Below are 18697 nucleotides of genomic sequence, written 5' to 3' on the forward strand. Positions count from 1 at the left end.
CACAATCAAAAAACCAGACATATGACAACAGAAAACAAGATAAAAAATTAAGAAGAAATAGCGGTCTCTTGCAGTACGTCCACGGGAGCCCAAAAGATTGGAGTTCAAAAGCACATACTTGAAGACAGTATGTTCACTGTGCCCAAGGAGATGAAGGAATGAGAATGAGCAGAAATGGGAAACTATAAAAACGTGTCAAATGGAAATTCTGAAATTGAGAAATAGTCATAAAATTAAGTACAATAGAGGATGAGTTTAAAGTTAATTAGACACAGTCATTTAAAAAGAAAAAAAAAAAAAACCTGGGGAACTGGAAGATAAATTACTGGAAGAGAAAATTACAGAATGAAACACAAAGAAGCAAGAGAAGATCAGGGATTCTGGAACAGAGTTTGGAGGCAGGAAGGGCGTGCTGAGAAAGTTACTGGAATTCTGGAGAAAGAAGAGAGATTACACGGGCAGCAGGGAGCACTGTGGGTACGCGAATACCCGTGTGCAAATATTTATTGTGCCCTCATTGATCATCGTCGAAAATGGACACCCTTCAACGGGTGACTGGATTGTGTTGGTTCTCTACTGCTCTGTAAACTCGCCACCAGCCACCCGCCACCCCCAGAACCCAGAGGCTTGCTTCACCAGAAGGCTGTTATTTCTTACCTTGTGTGGGTCAGGAGTCAGGCTGTGGCTGAGCGGAGGGCCTTTGTTTCAAGGTCCCTTGTGAGGCAGCTGTCCGCTAACTGTTGGCCAGAGTTCTAGTCATCTGGAAGCTGGATGGAGAGAGGGTGCAACTTCGAGATCCCTTCCGTGGCCACCGGCAGGCCTCCTCCGCTGCCCAGCTCACTCACACGGGCTTCTCCGTAAGGGGGGCTCACACCCGGGCAGCTGGCTTCCCCTGGGGCCCGCAGGCCACGAGAGAGCGAGGAAGAGCACCTGCGAAGAAGCCCTGGTCTTCACTGCTCTGCACCGTCTGCTCCGTGCAGGCAGATCGTGCATCCGCTCCCCTCGATGGAGCGGGTTGTATCAGGTGTGGTGGCTCATGGTGGGCTCACGGGGGCCACGTTACAGGCTGACTAGCACATGCATAAAGAGTGCAAAGATGAAAGGGGGGGCACCACCCATACGTGCAACGAAATGAGTGACTGTCAAGCACGTTGCGCTGAGGAAAGAGTCAAAGGTGACAAGCACGATTCCGTGCACACGCTGTTTTGGAAGAGGCGAAACCATAGGCACAGAAAACCGATGCTGGGTTGCCCCAGGCTGGGCGTGTGGCAGGGGGTGGCCTGCTGTGGCTTCTAGATGGAAGAAACATACTGCTCACAGCTCGGGGTGTCTGCGGTCAGCGAGCCAGCTGCTCCGCTCCAAGGGCGGCTCCCCTCCCGCAGCAGGTTGCCTGTCTCCCGCTGTGTCCTTACCTGGTGGGAAGGAAGGAGCCAGCTCTCTGGGGTCTCTCTCATAAGGGCACTAACCCCAACTGTGAGGACCCCACCCTCGGGACCTCATGGCCTCCCAGAGGACCACCTCCTACGACCATCACCTTGGGGGTTAGGAGTCCAGCGTATGAATAGGGTGGGGGGACACAAACATTCAAACCATAGCACACTGCAGAGGGGCCCGAAGAGTTATCCTCAAGCAGGAAGGCCTGTGTTCCTAGAAATTTATCCACGTGTACATCTTTCTGCCTGTAAATGTGACTTTTGTTAAAACAAAACAAAACCAAAGCCTGATTAGCATAAATAAAAAGAGAACTGCCCCTAGGCATCTCGTGGTGAAACACTGCTAACGAAGAGTGAATATTAAAAGCAGCCAGAAGTAAACAAAAAGCCAAATTCGAAGGAGCAGCAATTCAAAGACAAATCAAAACCAATGAAGTAGCATATTTAACGTGCTCAGATAACTGCCGATCTAGGTTTTTATCATACATAGTAAAAAACTTCTGTAAGGATCCAAAGGAGTTAAGGCAGTGTTAGAAAAAATAAAAATAAAAACTGGAAGAATTAAGTGCGGGGCAGACCCAGAATGCTCAGAGATACACGCGGGAAAAACGAACAGGAAATAAAGCCAGTGAGATCAGGACAGTGTGGAGCAGGGTTTACTATCACACGCGGGTAACGCAGACTCGCAGGCTGTAATTTCAAAGGCAACCACCGAAGGAATAAGAGTGGAGTATGTAATTTCCAAACTAATAGAGTAAAACAGAATAATAAAAGTCAGTCCACCCAAAAGATGGCAAAAAAGAGGTGAGCCAGAGCTATCTGAAAAATAAGACAGGGCGCCTGGGTGGCTCAGTGGTTAAGCATCTGCCTTCGGCTCAGGTCATGGTCCCAGGGTCCTGGGATCAAGTCCCACATCAGGCTCTCTGCTCAGTGGGAAGCCTGCTTCTCCCTCTCCCTCAACCTGCTGCTCCCCCTGCTTGTGCTCTCTCTCTGTCAAATACATAAATAAAATCTTAAAAAAAAAAAAAAAAAACCCAAGACAAATAGAAAGAAAGGTCGTAGATGGCAGGCATAAAAGCACTTCTGAAAATAACTAAGCTTGAATGCCAAGAAACTTTAAGGGACTCATTTAGTGTGAATTCACATTAAAGATAAATCCATTAATAAAATATTTTAAAGCCTAAGATTTCTGAAAAGCATGTAAAACATGAGGATGGTAAAAATTTAAATGTAAAGGAACAGAACCCGGAAAGGTATGTTATGCAGATATTAAAAACAGCCATTCTCATCTGTCTGGGAGTTCCAAATTACATCTCTATGGAATCAGTAGATTCAGGAAGAAATCACAAAAAAGGAGAACTTTGTAACTTATGATGATGAAAATATAACAGAACTTGTGGGATGCCGCTAATGTCTTCATCAGTGGAAATTTGTGTCTTTTAACATCTGTATTGCAAAAGAAAAAAGGCCAAAAATCGGTTTTTCAAATGTCAACAAGTTAGTAACAGAGCAACAATGAAATACCAAGGAAGTGGAAAGAAAGATATAATAAAGGTAAGAACTAAGTTATGGAAATTTATAACAAACAGCAAAACCAAAAGTTGGTTCTTTGAAAAAAAAATTATCTTTGAAACACGAATAGAGCAGAAAACTCTCTTGCAAGGATAGGAGACAAATAAAGAAGATGGCACGGATGGCCAGCTCTAGGGATGAAGAGGGGACCCGCCCCGGACCTTCCAGAGCTTGAAAAATGGTAATGAGTATATTATGGACAGTTTATGCCAAAATGAATTTGTGAATTTAGATGAACAGACACATTTCTCAAAAAAAAGAAAGCTACAACTAACCAAAATGAACCAAAAAAATAGGAAAGCTAAATAATAACATGAATATTTAATCAATTGGAGTTGTAACTGAATACTTTTCTGTGAGGAAAACCCAAATGCCTTTCCCAGTAAGTTGTCTCAAAATCTTAAGAGTGAAGGAATGCCAGTGTTATAGAAACACTTCCAGAGACCAGGAATACAGAAGGGGAAAGAAAGAAAACCTTCCCAGCTTGCATAGATAACCACTTAATTTATGACAAACTTGGCATTGCAGGGAACTGGGGGAAGGATAACAACTGCTATTCATGTGAGGAAAAAAAATGAACTTGACCCCTACTTCATGCTATATGCACAAGAGATTTCTGGTAGATTATAGATCTAAGTGTCAAATGTAAGATAATAAAATTTGTTGAAGAAAATATAGGATTTTTTTTTAACTTCAGAGATAGGAAAAGAAAGAAGGACTTTGTAAACAGGCCACAAAAGAGTGCTAACTATAAAGGAAAAAATATATGTATATAATATATATATTTATATTATATTTTATATATTATATTTTATATATTGTATATTATATTAATATAATATATAATTATATAATATATATAATTATATGTAACATATATAATTATATATATTCATGTCCCCCCTCCAATTTCCTGTTCAGTTGTCTTTTGTTTTGATTTTAAGTAAACTCTGAATATGACCCTTTGTTGGTTGTGTTGAAAATACTTCCTCCAATGATATATATATATATACACATAAAATATATATAATATATATAAAATATAATATATTATATATTATAAAATATATGATAAAACAAATATGATGAAACAAATATATATTATATATTATAAAATATTATATGATATATAATATTAAATATTATATTATATTTTATATTTTATATATATATTTATTTATATATATATAATTGGAGGAAGTATTTTCAACACACTTAACCAACAAAGGGTCATATTCAGAGTTTACTTAAAAACAAAACAAAAGACAATTGAACAGGAAATTGGAGGGGGCCATGAATAGGCACGTAGCCTTTTTCAGAGTCTGCCTTCATGGGGAATTAGAGAAACGCGCATGAAGAGCACGGAGAAACTGCTCGCTACACACCTGCAGAATGGCAGCACTGACCCACAAGGAGGGGTTCCGGCAAACAGGGACCCTGGGAAGGGACTGCTGCCCAGGACAGGGCTTTCCCTGGAGGAGGAGGGGCCCTTGGTGATTGGGAGAGAGGCTGATGGGGGCTTCTGAGTGGCTGACACAGTCCTGTTTCTTGACTCGTGTGCTAGTTACAGTTGCAGGATTTAAAAAGATAAAGAGAAAAGCCAGGAGGGAGAGAGAATGAGAGGGGAACAGAGGGGGAATGGAGAGTGCGTGTCATGCATCCAGGACGGTGGGTGGTCCCCATCCTATCTCAGGCTTCCCTCAAGGTCCAAGGGAACACAGGGAGGCTGACGACCATAGCTTCCCCGTTGAGCGAATTGCTCACCCACACACGCTCACCCCTGATGTCAGAAGCCGGAGGAGGAGAGTGGGTATAGACTGAAACCCAGGCAGGGCCATACCCATCACAAGTCACACATGACGTTGGGCCGGGGTGGGGGTGGGGGGGGATGGAAGCAGGTCGTTGGTCGGGGCCGGGTTTATTCAAGCTTAGCATGGAGGTCTCCAGAGCAACGTGGGAATTCTCCGTTGGCACTCAGAAAAAAGACTGCTTGAATCACACACAGAGAAAAACCCAGATGTGTTTACGAATCTTACCCCGCCATAGTAAGCAAGGTTTACAAATAATGATCAGAAGTATGAAGGTCCCGGGGCGCCTGGGTGGCTCAGTCGGTCAAGCGTCCGACTCTCGATTTCAGCTCAGTTCATGATCTCTGGGTCGTGAGATTGAGCCCTGCGTTGGGCTGCACACTCAGTGGGGAGTCTGCTTGGGATTCTCTCTTCCGCTCTCCCTCTGCCCCTATCCCCCAACGTGCACACACAGACACACACACACTCTCTCTAAAATAAATAAATAAACAAACAAAAAGAAGCAGGTCACAAAGCAGAGGCTTTTTGGTGCAGTGGGGGAGGGGGGAGTGACATCAGTTAGATACAGAAGTATTTTTCTACCAGCAACAAAGACTTCTAGAAAAAGAAATTGCCCTTACCAAATTGTGTTACCACTGCAAGCAGACGAAAGTTCGGCCGAGAATGATACAGGCTCCCACGAGCCCAGAGCATCCGCTTCGGATCTGCTTGGCTTACAGCTCGCCCTTAAGTGGCTCAGTGTATGGCCCTCCACCTTCCTGGACAATAACCAAGCCCTGTGTGCTGGAGGGCAGACTTCGCTCCCGATCGCCCACCCTTAAAACGACACTGGTTATGATGTGTTATTCCAACTCGATTAAAGTAGGCATTTTGTAAAACTCTCCGTGTTAATGTGTGATGTTCAGACTTACGCGTATCTGTTTAGCTGGAAACAGAGAGATGCAGTCTTTCTCTTAAAATGGTTACTTTTCGAAATCTCTGATGCTACCCCTTTGGAAGGGTAAAGATTACAAAAGCATGGTATACTCTTACGTTGAAATGAAGTATTCCTAAAGTAATAAAAATGGAATTTGAGTGACAGCAATAGCCAGCAAGCTTGTGATAGAAGCATTTTCCACAAGAGCTGCAAGGATTTAGTAAGAAAGTAATTAATTCCTGTTTTGCTCGCAATTTTGAAGGGTTTAAAGATTGCCACCAAAAAAAAAAAAAAGGAATTTAAAATATGTTCAAATGATAAAAACTGAATACATGAATATTTAAGAAAGATGACCATATACTCATTCACTTTTGCTAAAATTTCAGCCCATGCTTCTCCCTAGCTCACCTTGGATGACATTAATCATACTATAAAGAAAAAGAAAAGAGAAACTTGATGTCACCAAATCATTTCATTTGTCTGTGTCTTGACTCAAAAGCCAAAAGCTATGGCTTGGACAATGGTCCTGGAAAAGCCTAATACAAAAAAAAAAAAAAAAAAAACCAAAACTGAGTTTTACTCTAAAAATCAAAGTAAAACCAAAAACCAATGGAGCAAACAAACAAAAATCCTCTAAACCAAAATGGAAATTTTTGTGGATTACATTGCCTGAAATTAAATATCAAATTAAATATTTAGGACTCTCAGACTTCTAAACTTCAGCCTGTCACAAATGCTTGAGCCCTGAAACACAGTTGTATATATTACCCCTTCAATCTTAGAGGGACCAGATTTTAAAATAAAGCCAGTTCTGTGTTGTCATTAATTGACAATCACTTGGAAATCTCAGAATTACAGGCACAAAAGGAAAATTATTTCAATTGGGATTTCAGTCCTTCAAAGCTACTCGACATGTTTATGTTGGTCCACTTTTGCGAACACCATGAAAGTCTGGGTTCCTGCAACCTCCCCGTGATTACTACGATATCCAGCACAATGCCCTGGATACTTGGCACTGGGTAAGCACGTACCGACTGGAACAGTGTTGCATGTTCCACAGGAACCGGCGAGTTTGTGCAGGGCGCAGAGTCAGAAAGTCTCCTTGTCGGTGTGGTACAAACTGAAAAGTATTAGACACGTGCAGTACGTGGTATGTAGGTGATGATTAAAATTCTGAAGGCGGTTCCTAGTCCTGATGCCTAATTCACAACGTATAGTCAACGTGCTTTCTAAATAAAGGCACAAGATGGAAATAAATGTTTAAAATAACTTGAAATTCTAATTGAATCAGAAATAGTGTTATTTTCTAGGAAATGATTTCTCTTGAATGCCAGTATCTGCATGCTACCTCTGCTTCCCAGAAATAATTATCTGTTTGTTCATTTGCTGAAATATAGTTATGTGTGGCTAATTATAGCTATCACTTACTTTAATTGCCATCCTTTTCCTGATGGGAACACAGACTTAGATCTTTTTTGGTATACTTAATTATTCCCCGGACTTGTGGTTATTTATCATTAGATTAAAGAACAGTTTTTAGTGTTAGGACGTTTTAGTTGCATCACACAAAATATTGTGAGTATAAAGATGTTTATTTTGTGGGGAAATAAGGACATAAAAAATTCCAGCTAGACCATTTTATGTCCGGTATGATTTTCTTCCTTGCTGCTCAATGAATACACATGATATTGCTGGGCATCGGAGAACAAACGGCAATTAAAGAAGACGGTCGTTACGTTTGATTTTTCATTTATCGTTCTGTGAAGATTTTTTCATTTGCCGGACGTTTTTCCTCGGTGCACAGTGAGGATTATGTGTGGCGTAAAGGGCTTCCCCAGGGAAGGACTGGGTGGGACCATCTGCAGGACCAGGAGCTCTGCGTTCTCTGCATAGCCTCCAGCACCGTATCGAAGCCAGCACCGCTGGGGCACCAAACCACAGTGATTCTGGAAACATCTAAAAATGGCTTTTGTCAGCCCTGCTCGAGATAGATCCAGAATGCCGGCAAACGATCCTCTCGCTTGAGCCTGTGAAAAACATTCAAATATACGTTTTACCACATCACTTTGTTTATGGGAATTGTACGGAGTCTTTGGAACTCATACTGTTGTCTGCTTCAAAGGCTAACTGACAATCCGGAATATCGTGCAATCACCTATTTTCAGCAGCAGAAGGTAGCTTTGCAAAGAAAGCTGGCTCCTTGGGCATTTAGAAAGCCCTGCCCCACTCCTTCTGGCTAAAAATAGTTTCAAGTCATCTTAAATAATTGCTCATTTGGACTTCATTTAATTAAGTTTCCTCCGCTTAGTTGAGGAGTCAGGATTCAAAACGGCTGGGTTGAAACGCTGACGCTGTCTTTCCAGGCGCTGTCACATTCTGCCTGTGTTCGGACCCCGGCTCTGGTGCTTACTAACCCCATGCCTGGGAGCAAATTCTTAATCTGTCCGGTGCTCAGTTTTCTCATCTTGAAAATGGGTATAGTTCAGGGCCCTGCCTTATGGGATTGTTATGAGGGTTTAGGACAATGGGGCCAGCACAAGTTAGTGCTCAATAAACATTTCCTGTAGCCAGAGATCATAAAAGCTCAGATATTTGGGGGCTAGACGATCACCGAAAATGTGTCCAGTCAAAGCAAAAATGCATGATTTCGATGAGGTACGGGGCAGTGAATTAATTCATCTGAGACCCTACAGACTGTAATGCTAGAATCAATGCCTAATGACTCATTTACACACAGACCCCAGTACACACACGTGCGTAGTCAAACACGCCAAGTGTCATTTTGGTGGCCTGCACTGGCATTCGGTGTGATGACAGACATTATAGTTTGGAGCCTCTGGGATGAATGGAAATTGGGATAGATGGGTGGGGTTTCAGGAAGGCTCTGTTTTTATTCCTTGGAGGGTTAGAGGATTCAAAATAATATAAAGGACAGATTGGCAGGAAGAAGCCTAGAGAAGGGCGGGTGCACATCAGTCAATCAAAGCATTTATTAAGCGCCAGTTGCATGCAGGCGTTGTGCAATGCACGTGGAACCGTAGGAAATCTAAGCAACTCAGGATGTGGTCTGTGCGACAAGAGAGCACACATCGAGTGTTAACAATACATTTCAAGAGAGATCACAGAACGGCAGCTGGTGACAAGTGTCGGATCAATCACATAAATAATGAGTGTTCTGTTGCCTCCACACGGAGAAGGAGATTCCCGTGGGCTGGGCTTGTTCGGCATGCTCCTGGTGAGGGCTGGGATTTTCAAAACGAATGAGATTCAGACGAGAAGGGCACACCTTCCAGGGAAGAAGATTTACTGCACAGTATCTTTGTGGCGGGGATGAGAATGGGGTGCTTTGATGGAATAGTTAAGTAACTAAGATGGGAGAGGAGGTGGCAGGAGCACACGGGGCGTTGAATGCCAATTCGAAGAGTCTGGAAGAGTAGTCCTGGCTTGAAGGGGGTGGGGTGCTACCTGCTATTTGGGAGAAACTTCCCTGACTGTGTTATTCAGAGTGAGCAGTGGAACAGAAACTTTAGCTGGGAATAGCCGTTTTGTGTTCTCCCACCCTAGCCTTCGCAGGCCGTGCACCCCAATGAGGGGGTTCGAGAATGGGCTGGTACAGGAGGCAAGAAGAGGGGGGTGAGGGTGATCCAAGATGTTGAGGCTCTGGACCAGAGAACAGGGCAGTCTGCAACAGAAGTTAGAAACGAAGTTCAAAGAGGAGGCTTATTCTCTGGGTTGGATTTGAAGTTCAAGAGCCAAGAGCGACTTCTGGCTGTAGATGGTTGTTATGCAGACGTTGCTTATAGTTCGGGAGTTTAAGGGGAGCTCCAGGATGGAAAGATAAAAAAGGCAGAGTTTTCCAGGAAGCTGGAGAAGTGGGAATCATTTATAGGATCAGAGGAAAACATTTAAAGAGAAGTGAGGGGGAAATCTGACCGCAAAACCATGCAGAGTGCCAAGTTTTGAGAAATATCCCTTGAGAAGGGCAGACATGGAGAAACAGAATAAACGATCAGAGATAGAGGAACACTGATGTCCAATTTCACAAAAGATGAGGGGTACTTGGTAAGTGGGGGAGACACGAGAGGAGAATCAAACCTCATTGATGTTGACTAAAACTTGGGTTTGGGCAGAACTTGAGGGCAGAACTGTGACAAGCAACTGGTTCATTACGTAAGATTCAGAGCCACACCGCCCTCTACGCCTGCCCCAGGCTTCTGTTCTGGGAAGACTCTACATAAACCCATAGGGTTTCAGGTGCAGACTTCAGCACCGCAGAGCTCTCCCTTTTCAATATCCCCTTACAAATCTCAAGGAAGTCCAGGGTTTGGATCCACGCCACACAGGATGGGGAGAATGTCCTAAACGCCACTCCCCCCGAGCATCCTGGGGAAGGATTCATTACAAAGCACCCCCTACACAAGGAGAGGGAGCACAGAGCCTCTTCCCTCCACCTGGACCCTCGATCAAGGCCGACGACTGTGCCCAGCCCCAGCACGGAGTGGTATGTTCTATGGAGTGTTGCTCTCGCCTACGTGGCCCCCATCAGCGGGCAGGGAATGCCTTCCCCCAGCCTCTGCCTGTTCTCTTTGAGCAGAAGAGCACCTGTCTCTGGGGGCAGGATGGGGACAGTTTCAGAAGACCCTAGCCCTTGCTATCATTTGGACAAGCATGGCTCCTGAAAATGATGGTCTCGTGGCAAGTGGGCATCTTGGCATTTTGAGGCGCACTGTTGCTGCCACAGAAAGCATGTGTGGAGAACTGCACCGATGGGAATTACCACCTCAGAATGCGGTCTGGGAGAAGGCTGTGACCACAAGAAGACCAGAGCATGCTCGCGAAAATGCGAGAGCCGTCTTCTGGGATAGAAGCCTTCCGTGGAAGTGAACAAATAAATGTTCCTATTCACCTTTGATGTCCCCCCCAACCATGGATAAGGAACCTTCAGCTCAATAGGAACACAGTAGAACTCTCTGCCCTGAGACCAGGGGGCTTTTCTGGGGCCTTTGCGTAGCACACTATAGCTGCACGAGGAAACCCCTTGCCTGCAGAAAGACTCGTGCTCACGAATTGACAGGTGAGATGACACGATTGCCAGAGCCTTTTTTTTTTTTTTAAAGATAATGAGAAGTAAATGAAACAGGATTGAAATAATGAACATCCCAAAGTTTGGTGATGGGCACGAGAAGTTTCACTGTCCTCTCTTTAGTTTTATCTGTGTGTGAGATTTCTGTAATAAAAAGTTTTGTACTGCTCGTTATCTTAATAAATAACACGGGTAAGTTATTGTACTTCTGTGTGCATTTCTTTGAATATTGATTGATTGATTGCTTATTTTTAGGGTTATTACTTAGTGCTTATTTACTCTCTTTCCTCGTTATACATACTCCTTGCCCATATTTTAAAATCTGACAGTGGGTCCTTTATTTTGATTTGTAGGACGTTTTAAGAATAATAGAGCCTTTTATTTAGTGCCTTGAAATGTTCTGTATTGTTCTTTTTTAGCTTGCATTTTATCTTTATGATAGAGCACATATTTATTTTTAAATGTTCAAACAGAGGTACTAATCCATTTTTTCCCTCATGGGTTTTCTTTTTTCTTTTGCTGTCATTCTTAGGTGATTTGCCTTTAAAATGTACTGTTTCTGATATGGCAACAAGATAAAATATTTTATTGGTACAAAACAAAACAAACCTCCGCCTTCTAACATCCTCAGTGCTTCCCAGCTATGACCCGATCCTCGGGCTCCCAGTCCCTGGGCATAGCGGCCCGAGTGAGCTTCTCCCACCTGTTTGCTACAAGCAGCAAGGGTGTTCGGCACCCCGGGCCGGTGGGTCTCCATTGCTCCTCCCACCTGCACCTTCATGACGGGGAGGAGAGAGCACTCACGCCAAGGCTGCCAGCACCCCTTCCTTCTCCCCCACTGTCCCTCAGCACCCGGCTCTCCATCCCCACACATTCACCTGCCCTGCACTGGCACCATCTGTCCCCACCCTGCTGACCCTGCCACAGGTTCTGGGATCTGTGCTTTCTTCAGTCAACAGGTGAGAAAGGCCTCTTAGCGCACCACTCAGGTAAAATGGCGTCTCATCACAGCCCCCTCTCAGAGACCCGCGGTGCCTACAAAACAGCGTCAGACGTCTGTGGACTGTCTGCTTATCCAATGGCCTGGAATCCCAGCTTGTGACCGAGCTCAGATTTCCATCGTCCCGTCCACCTGGTTTGGATTCCAGACCTCTCTACCCGTGTGATTGGCTCCTGTCCCACACCTGCTACGCCAGTCTCTAATCCAGTGTGCCCTCGCCAACTTCAGACCTTGCCATTGCTTCTGGCCGGGACCCGTCTTCCCCCATGACCCCCACTGTAGGCCTGTCACTTCCCAGGTGGCGGCCCCGGTCTGCACGAAGCGAACCTTTCCGTGCCCAGGCATTCGTATATGTAACAGGAAGATTGACCGGGGGCCTCGTTATGTGTTGAGGGGGTCTTGTGGACTTCCCTGAGGAGCTTGCTCACTCCTATAATTGCAAAAGTGTGCCGTGATTTGCTGATGATATTTCATTTAGGAAGCCTGTGTATGTTTAATCAATTACACCGTCCTAGTTAATTATGATTTTAGGTAAGAGCAGCAATCAATCACTTCATCATTTAAGGTCTCTGGATTGAGTTCATTCCATCAGGTGACTTTTCTTGCTTCAAGTATTCATTTTTATCAGCAAGTCACCTGTGGTGCTGTTTGGTCGCTGTCTCCCCGGGGTGTGCAGGCAGGCCTGATTCTGCCTCCCAGGGGCATTCGTGGCTATCACAGCTGCAGAGGGGCTACTACCATCCGGGGTAGAGACCAGGGGGCTGCCGGACACCCTCCACAGGACAGCCCCACGACAGGGAGGGAGACGGTCCAAAGTGTCCGCCGTACTGAGGTCGAGAAACCCTGCTTCTCTCGCGAGGGGTCGTCAGTAAAACCCTGCGGGGCCTCACGGGTATTTCTGTATTACTTTGGTGGGGGATGTAAATTTCCTCACACTGCTGTGGACCCTCCGTGGCTGGTTAGGAATCGGTCTGCTGTGAATGCACAGCCGCACTGATGTCTTCTGCGTGGACCTCAGCTTCCCTCCGGCGGTTCAAGGACCCCGTTCACCCTGTGTTGTCCGCATGCTTCTCCCTCCACCATCACTGCTTCACCGAACTGTCTTCAGTCTCTAGAAGTTTCCCTCGCCCCCGCACCTCTCTCCTCCCTATGCGCCACCATGGAACACATCTTCGTTACTACTTTATTGCTTTTTCCAGGGTATTTCCTCCTTTATTAAATGGCACTGCAGCAGTAATTGTGTTCCCTTGGGAAATTCGTGATTCAGGAGCATTTAGGGACCATCCTTTCAATCCACGAACTCTAACAGTTTGCGATTATTCCAGTAAGTACACAGCTTGTCTCATTTGGGGAAAGGACCCTTACCTGCTTGTTGGTGTTGGCCTCCATAGGTTTACCTGAAGACGATGGATTCTCCAGTCTGTCTGCGAGCAGCTGCACAACCGCATCGTTTCAGAGACACAGAGAGAGCCACACCACTCAGGTAACGACCGCGACGTCGTCACGGCATACGTGATGAGCAGACACTCAGGAAGGGGTGACCGAGAACGATTGTTCCGCCTGGACCAGAGAACACGCTCGTTCTCCCTCCAGCCCTAAGTGTCTTCAGCTCGACATCCTTCTCTCTCCTCCTCCATCTCAGAGATGCCAGCTTTCTGCTGGTTAGAAAGAGGAGAAGAAGAAGAATGTCCAAAACAAAAATTAATACTTTTAAGTTGAATATTGTAGATGTAATGTATGTTGTGGTATTTAAAAATCCCTGTCAAGTGAAGATGACATTACATCCCGGGAGTGATGCTAACATGTTCTCTGCGTTTGACCTCAGCCAAAATAGGAGGACTCGGGTGCCGACAGCGTGGGAATAAAACGCTTGAGGCGCCTGTGGTTTTATGCCACTGTACCTCAGTTATTACCTGTGAATTCCACATCACCCAGACTCATTTATAATAAAGTATATGGGGGCACCTGGTAGAGCATGTGACTCTTGTTCTTGGGGTGGTGAGTTCAGGCCCCACTGTTGGGCATAGAGCTGACTTGAAAAAGTAAGTAAATGAAAGAAAAGATAGCAAATGATCAGAACACTCTAAAATCAAAATGAGATCACAGTTCACAAAACTGTTTTTGACATGTTAAAGTCGTTTTGTGTATATGCTTAATGTGTTTGGCCTTAAAAAGTTCACCAAAATAAAGACTATCACTTCAAGGGAAAAAAAAAAACCTAGGGTTTTTAGAAAGAGAAAGGATTTATATCATATAATCTAGAGTTCTTTTTATGCTGAATTTTAAAATATAGTTTTAATCATTATCTTCAAAAAGATGAGTTTGCAATCAAGGTGACACAACCAATGATATATCAAAGAGCTTGTTATCAATATAGTCAAAATTATTGCTTTAGCAACAGAATTCTTATTTTGCATGAAGCTACGGTACACCTTTCTTGATGTCAACTATCTACATAAAAATCTTTAAAAAGGGGATGCCTGGGGGGCTCAGTCAGTTGAACAGGCTCAGGTCATGATCCCAGCATCCTGGGATCAAGCCCCATGTGGGCTCCCTGCTCAGTGGGGAGCCTTCTTTTCCCTGTGCTTCTGCCCCTCCCCCCCCCACTTGTTCAACCTCTCTCTCTCTGTCAAATAAATAAATAAAATCTTTTAAAAATATATTTTTTAAAAAGTCAGTTGAGTATCCAGACGTTTCCATAAAATCAACAATCCAGACAACGATGCACTTTCATCTGAATATTTGGCCTTATATGGACAGGTCCATTGTTATCAGCTGAGATTTTTCTAAATAACACTGATGAGCGAGTGAGAAAAATCAATAACTTTAATCTGAAAAATAAATCTTACAGTAGGCAGCCTGCTGAAATCACTTACACTGATATATAGGCACTGAAATAGGAAGAAAATACGGGTTGGCTGCAGTAACAGATCGTCCTAATCTCCCCTCTGTTCCTTAGAGATTCATTTACTTTACTTGGTAAGCCTTACAGATGCTTTATCTAAGGTAATTCCCAAGGAGGGGGGACCTACTTGTAATGAACACTGGTTTGATTTTTATGGTAAGACTGATTCCTGTACCTTAGAGCACAGCGGTCAGCCAGGAGATGCCCTTTCCAGGGCTCCCACTACAATGTGGTTCGTAGAGAAAGGGCTGATTTTGCAAAAAGGTGCATAAGGCAGGCATCTCTTCCGTGGATTTGGCTAAGAGGCAAAGAGAGACGGGAAAGAGCCTCAGGAATAAGTTTCCATTCCTAGTTGTCAATGTGGGCGTTCTGTTCTGGTGCAAACTCTCTGCCTCGTGGTGCCTTTTTCAAGGAAGCAGGAAACTTCTTCCCTGCAGAAGTGCACACATCCTCATGGTAGGACACGTTTCTCACTGTTGAAAAGCTCTAAGACTTCGGTGAAATTACACATTAATGGCCACATGCCTTTCAGCATAAATGCCTTTTGTGTGGCGTTTATACAGGAAATACGGACAGCTATAGACATATCGCCTTTTAGATTTTCTACTGATGCAACTAGATAAGGATTCTGTAAAATCAGTCCTGGACTGATTGGATATATAGCAGTAAAATCAGATGTGGACTACAAATTGAATTTCTCGTTGCAGAGGTCTGTAGTCTAATTAGCATCATCCGTGACTTTAGTGAAATCTCTTTAAGAAAGACAAAATGTATGTGTATTATTGTAGATAGAGAAAACAGGAAATGGATTTGGTAATTGGCCAAAAATCATAGGGAAATTTCAGAGTGTGTGCTTTGAGTAGATGCCAAGATCATATGTCCTGTTTCTGAGAATGAATTTACCAAAACCCATTAAAAAGAATGGAGGAGTCATCCAATTTTTTCTAAAGCTTTAAGAATTGCTGGTCAAGACAAAAATCGAAGTAGCCATGGTAGACATTTGTGACTTGGCTTGTTAGCTGCCAGTCACATGTTAAGGTTTCTCACGATGAAAATATGAGGGGAGAGACTCACCCCTCCTTCTGTCCTTTGAGAGCTAGACAAATACAGGCGAGATGGGCTCGGTCAGTCTAGTAGCCATGGATTATGGAGTGAGAGACATATGATGGAAGGGACGATAAGAGTAGATGTCCCCAAGCGGGTGACGTGTGGCTGAGTGGCTCCCCTCCGTGGAAGCTGTTAGACAGCATATGGCCACTGCCAGCCACGGAACCCACCTTGATTCCTGCCCCCTTGCCCCGCCGTTCCTTCTTGCTTCATACCTTTCTCTCACCTTCCAGTAAGGGTTCCACCTGTTAAGATGTGCAGAGATTTTGTTGCTTGCAAATACGAATTTTGACTGACACGCATAGAGATGTAAAACATTTTCCAATGAGGGTCGCACCTCAATAATACTAGCTGTTTGTTTCCGGAAGGTGCGGCGTAGAGACAAGGCAGTTTATGTCCTATTCCATCATACATTTTTTACAAATTTGCAATGCATGATGACTTTACATAAAACTAGTAAAAGTAAATTTCACTTGAAATATTTGGAAACTGAGAAAGCTGGGACATCCATGCATCTTGAATGGGGCTGAGTTCCTGGTTGCTCCTCCTAGGGGGGGCTCGGCAGGTCCTTACTGTGAGCACAACAGCATAGTCATGACCTTGCAGGCCACTCGGCGCGGGTACACGCAGCTGTGCGTGTGTGATGCCGGGCAGTCCCGCGTGCTGGCCCCGAAGGGGCTTTGCGGCACTTCCCACCGCTCAGCTCTGGAATTTCACAGGCTGTAAAAGCCACTTCGGCTTGGCTTTGAAATTAGACAGTATTTATAAAAATAATATGCCATTTATCCACTTGCTATTTTGTGAGATGTAAAGTAACTTTTTTAAAAAAAGTGCATGCCATTTGGCGCGATGAGATGGCTCCGAAGTCACTCAGCGGGAGGAGAGTCCGCAGGGAGTGAAACGCTGAGGACACCTTCCAGCCCAGAGTGACTTGGCATTTTCTGCTGGGCTTGCAATCCTCAGCTGACTCAGAAGGCCGGGTAACCCGACACAGGATCCCCATGGATTATAAATAGAGCACAATCGTGAACCATGCGGCAGGTGGGGGCCCAAAGGCAGGAGGGTCCAAGGAGGGGATGGAAAAAATAAAATAAAACGCTTGGTTCTTGCCCTCGGCCTGAAATTGCTGGTTCCACATTGGCTTAGGGCTCTTCGCTTGATATTGAAGAATGAGCCACTTTCTTTTCTCGTTTGAGCACACCTTATTTGTATTTACATCCTGCTTTGCACTTTCCCAACTTCTGCTTCACGCTGTTTTATTCCTCTCAGGTGTCTGTTCTCCACAGTGATATCGTGTGGTTTATGATCTTTGATTTTCATGGTGGGCATTTATCGTATTCCCTACCTAACTTTTTGTTACAATTTTTTAAAGAGCATAAAAAGTTATTATTAATATCTGTCATATTCAAGTATTCGTTGTCAGAAATCACTGATGGCCTCTGATAAAATAGTGGCCGCCCAGCACCCGAGAGCTTAATAAATATCTAGGCTACTCCCAACACAGCCACCGAAGAAAGCCGTAGCATAATCAATGTGCAATTGATCCGCAAGCGGGAGACAGATTGTTACGTGGTTTGTTTTACTGGACCATCAAAGAAACCTTTCTGTAACGTCACAACGAAGTGTTGTGGGGCTCTAAATACAGCCAGCGCCTCTCTCGAATATTCATCGTATGCGTCACGTGGACTGCAGGAAATACATCCTGGCAGGGAAAAGAAACAGTGTGCTAGATAAAACAACAAAATGTAGACACATTTAGTTCAATAAGGGATAATTCTAAAGCACATGGTAGGAAATAGAAATTAGGTAACCCCTTTAAAAGGAAATATATATGTATTTCATTTATAAGCTACAACCAGAAGCCGATCTAGCCTGGAAAGCTCTTTCACGCAGCTGAGGTTTCGGGGAATCAGTATGCACCCCTCGTGACTCCCATATGACGTGCAAGAAATGAAGGCAGTAAATTAATTTGATGGTGTGAGTTGAATGGCAGCGTTTTCAGCAGAAAAGAGACAAATCCCGTATAGATCTATAGAAACTTGGAAAATAAGAAGCAAAACCAGATCTTATATTTTGTGTTTTTCCTTCATTGAATTGCACCATACGTAGACCCGAAATGTATTCATTCAAATGCGTAGGGTTTTCCTAGTGAACACGTTGGCAGTATCAATGAGGAGATCATTCAGTTTTAAGAAATATTAGAAGAACAAGAAATAAAAAGGTCTTGTGATATGTCTGCACGCTCACCTTCCAGATGGGAAACTGCAGTGAGCCCACACCGTTGCTCAGGGGAGGGAGTGACGCAGCGGAGGAAACGTGGCTGAGGACAAATTCCGGTTGTGAATTTCAGTATTCAGTATTCAAAATTTCAGTAGTTAAGAATTTCAATATTCATTTCATTAACTAAATTTATTTTTTAAAATTAAAGAAAATAAAAGAAACAAGAAAAAGAACTGGGTGTGAATCCCGTAACTGTTATTTAACTTGGGGGTAGAGAAAGTAGCAATTAGTTTTCAGATTGATTCAAGAAAATACATACAACCTGACAAGCCTGCCCTGCAATATAACAAGTGCTTAAAAACTACGCTTGCTATATTATCTTAGTATTCTTTCCCCCCAGCCCCCCAGGTCAGTATTCTGAACATTAATTCTGATTCAACCATAGCAGATGCTATCTAAAATAGCAGGAGATTAGACCGAATCGGCAGGACCACACACTCACCTGGGATTGGGTTAAAATGTGGCATGCATGTGATTTTCAAAAAGATTTTGTGGTGGAATACTATAAATGTAGGGTAAAGGAGCACAGCAAGCAGCCTAACACCCACCTTCAGTAAATCTTAACATCCCCCCGTATTTGTCCTGGCACCATG

General features: G+C 44.1%; 1 protein-coding gene across 1 annotated transcript in view; it reads left to right on the forward strand.

Moving 5' to 3' along the window:
• Positions 1-18697, forward strand: part of MYO16 (myosin XVI) — a 434741-nt gene that overhangs the window by 396071 nt on the left and 19973 nt on the right. The window contains exon 33 of the mRNA XM_040624514.1: positions 13204-13295. Coding sequence (XP_040480448.1) covers positions 13204-13295 — 92 coding nt within the window. The remainder of the gene's footprint in view (positions 1-13203; positions 13296-18697) is intronic.

Source organism: Ursus maritimus, unplaced genomic scaffold, assembly GCF_017311325.1.
Source record: "Ursus maritimus isolate PB19 unplaced genomic scaffold, ASM1731132v1 scaffold_10, whole genome shotgun sequence".
Lineage (NCBI taxonomy): Eukaryota > Metazoa > Chordata > Mammalia > Carnivora > Ursidae > Ursus > Ursus maritimus.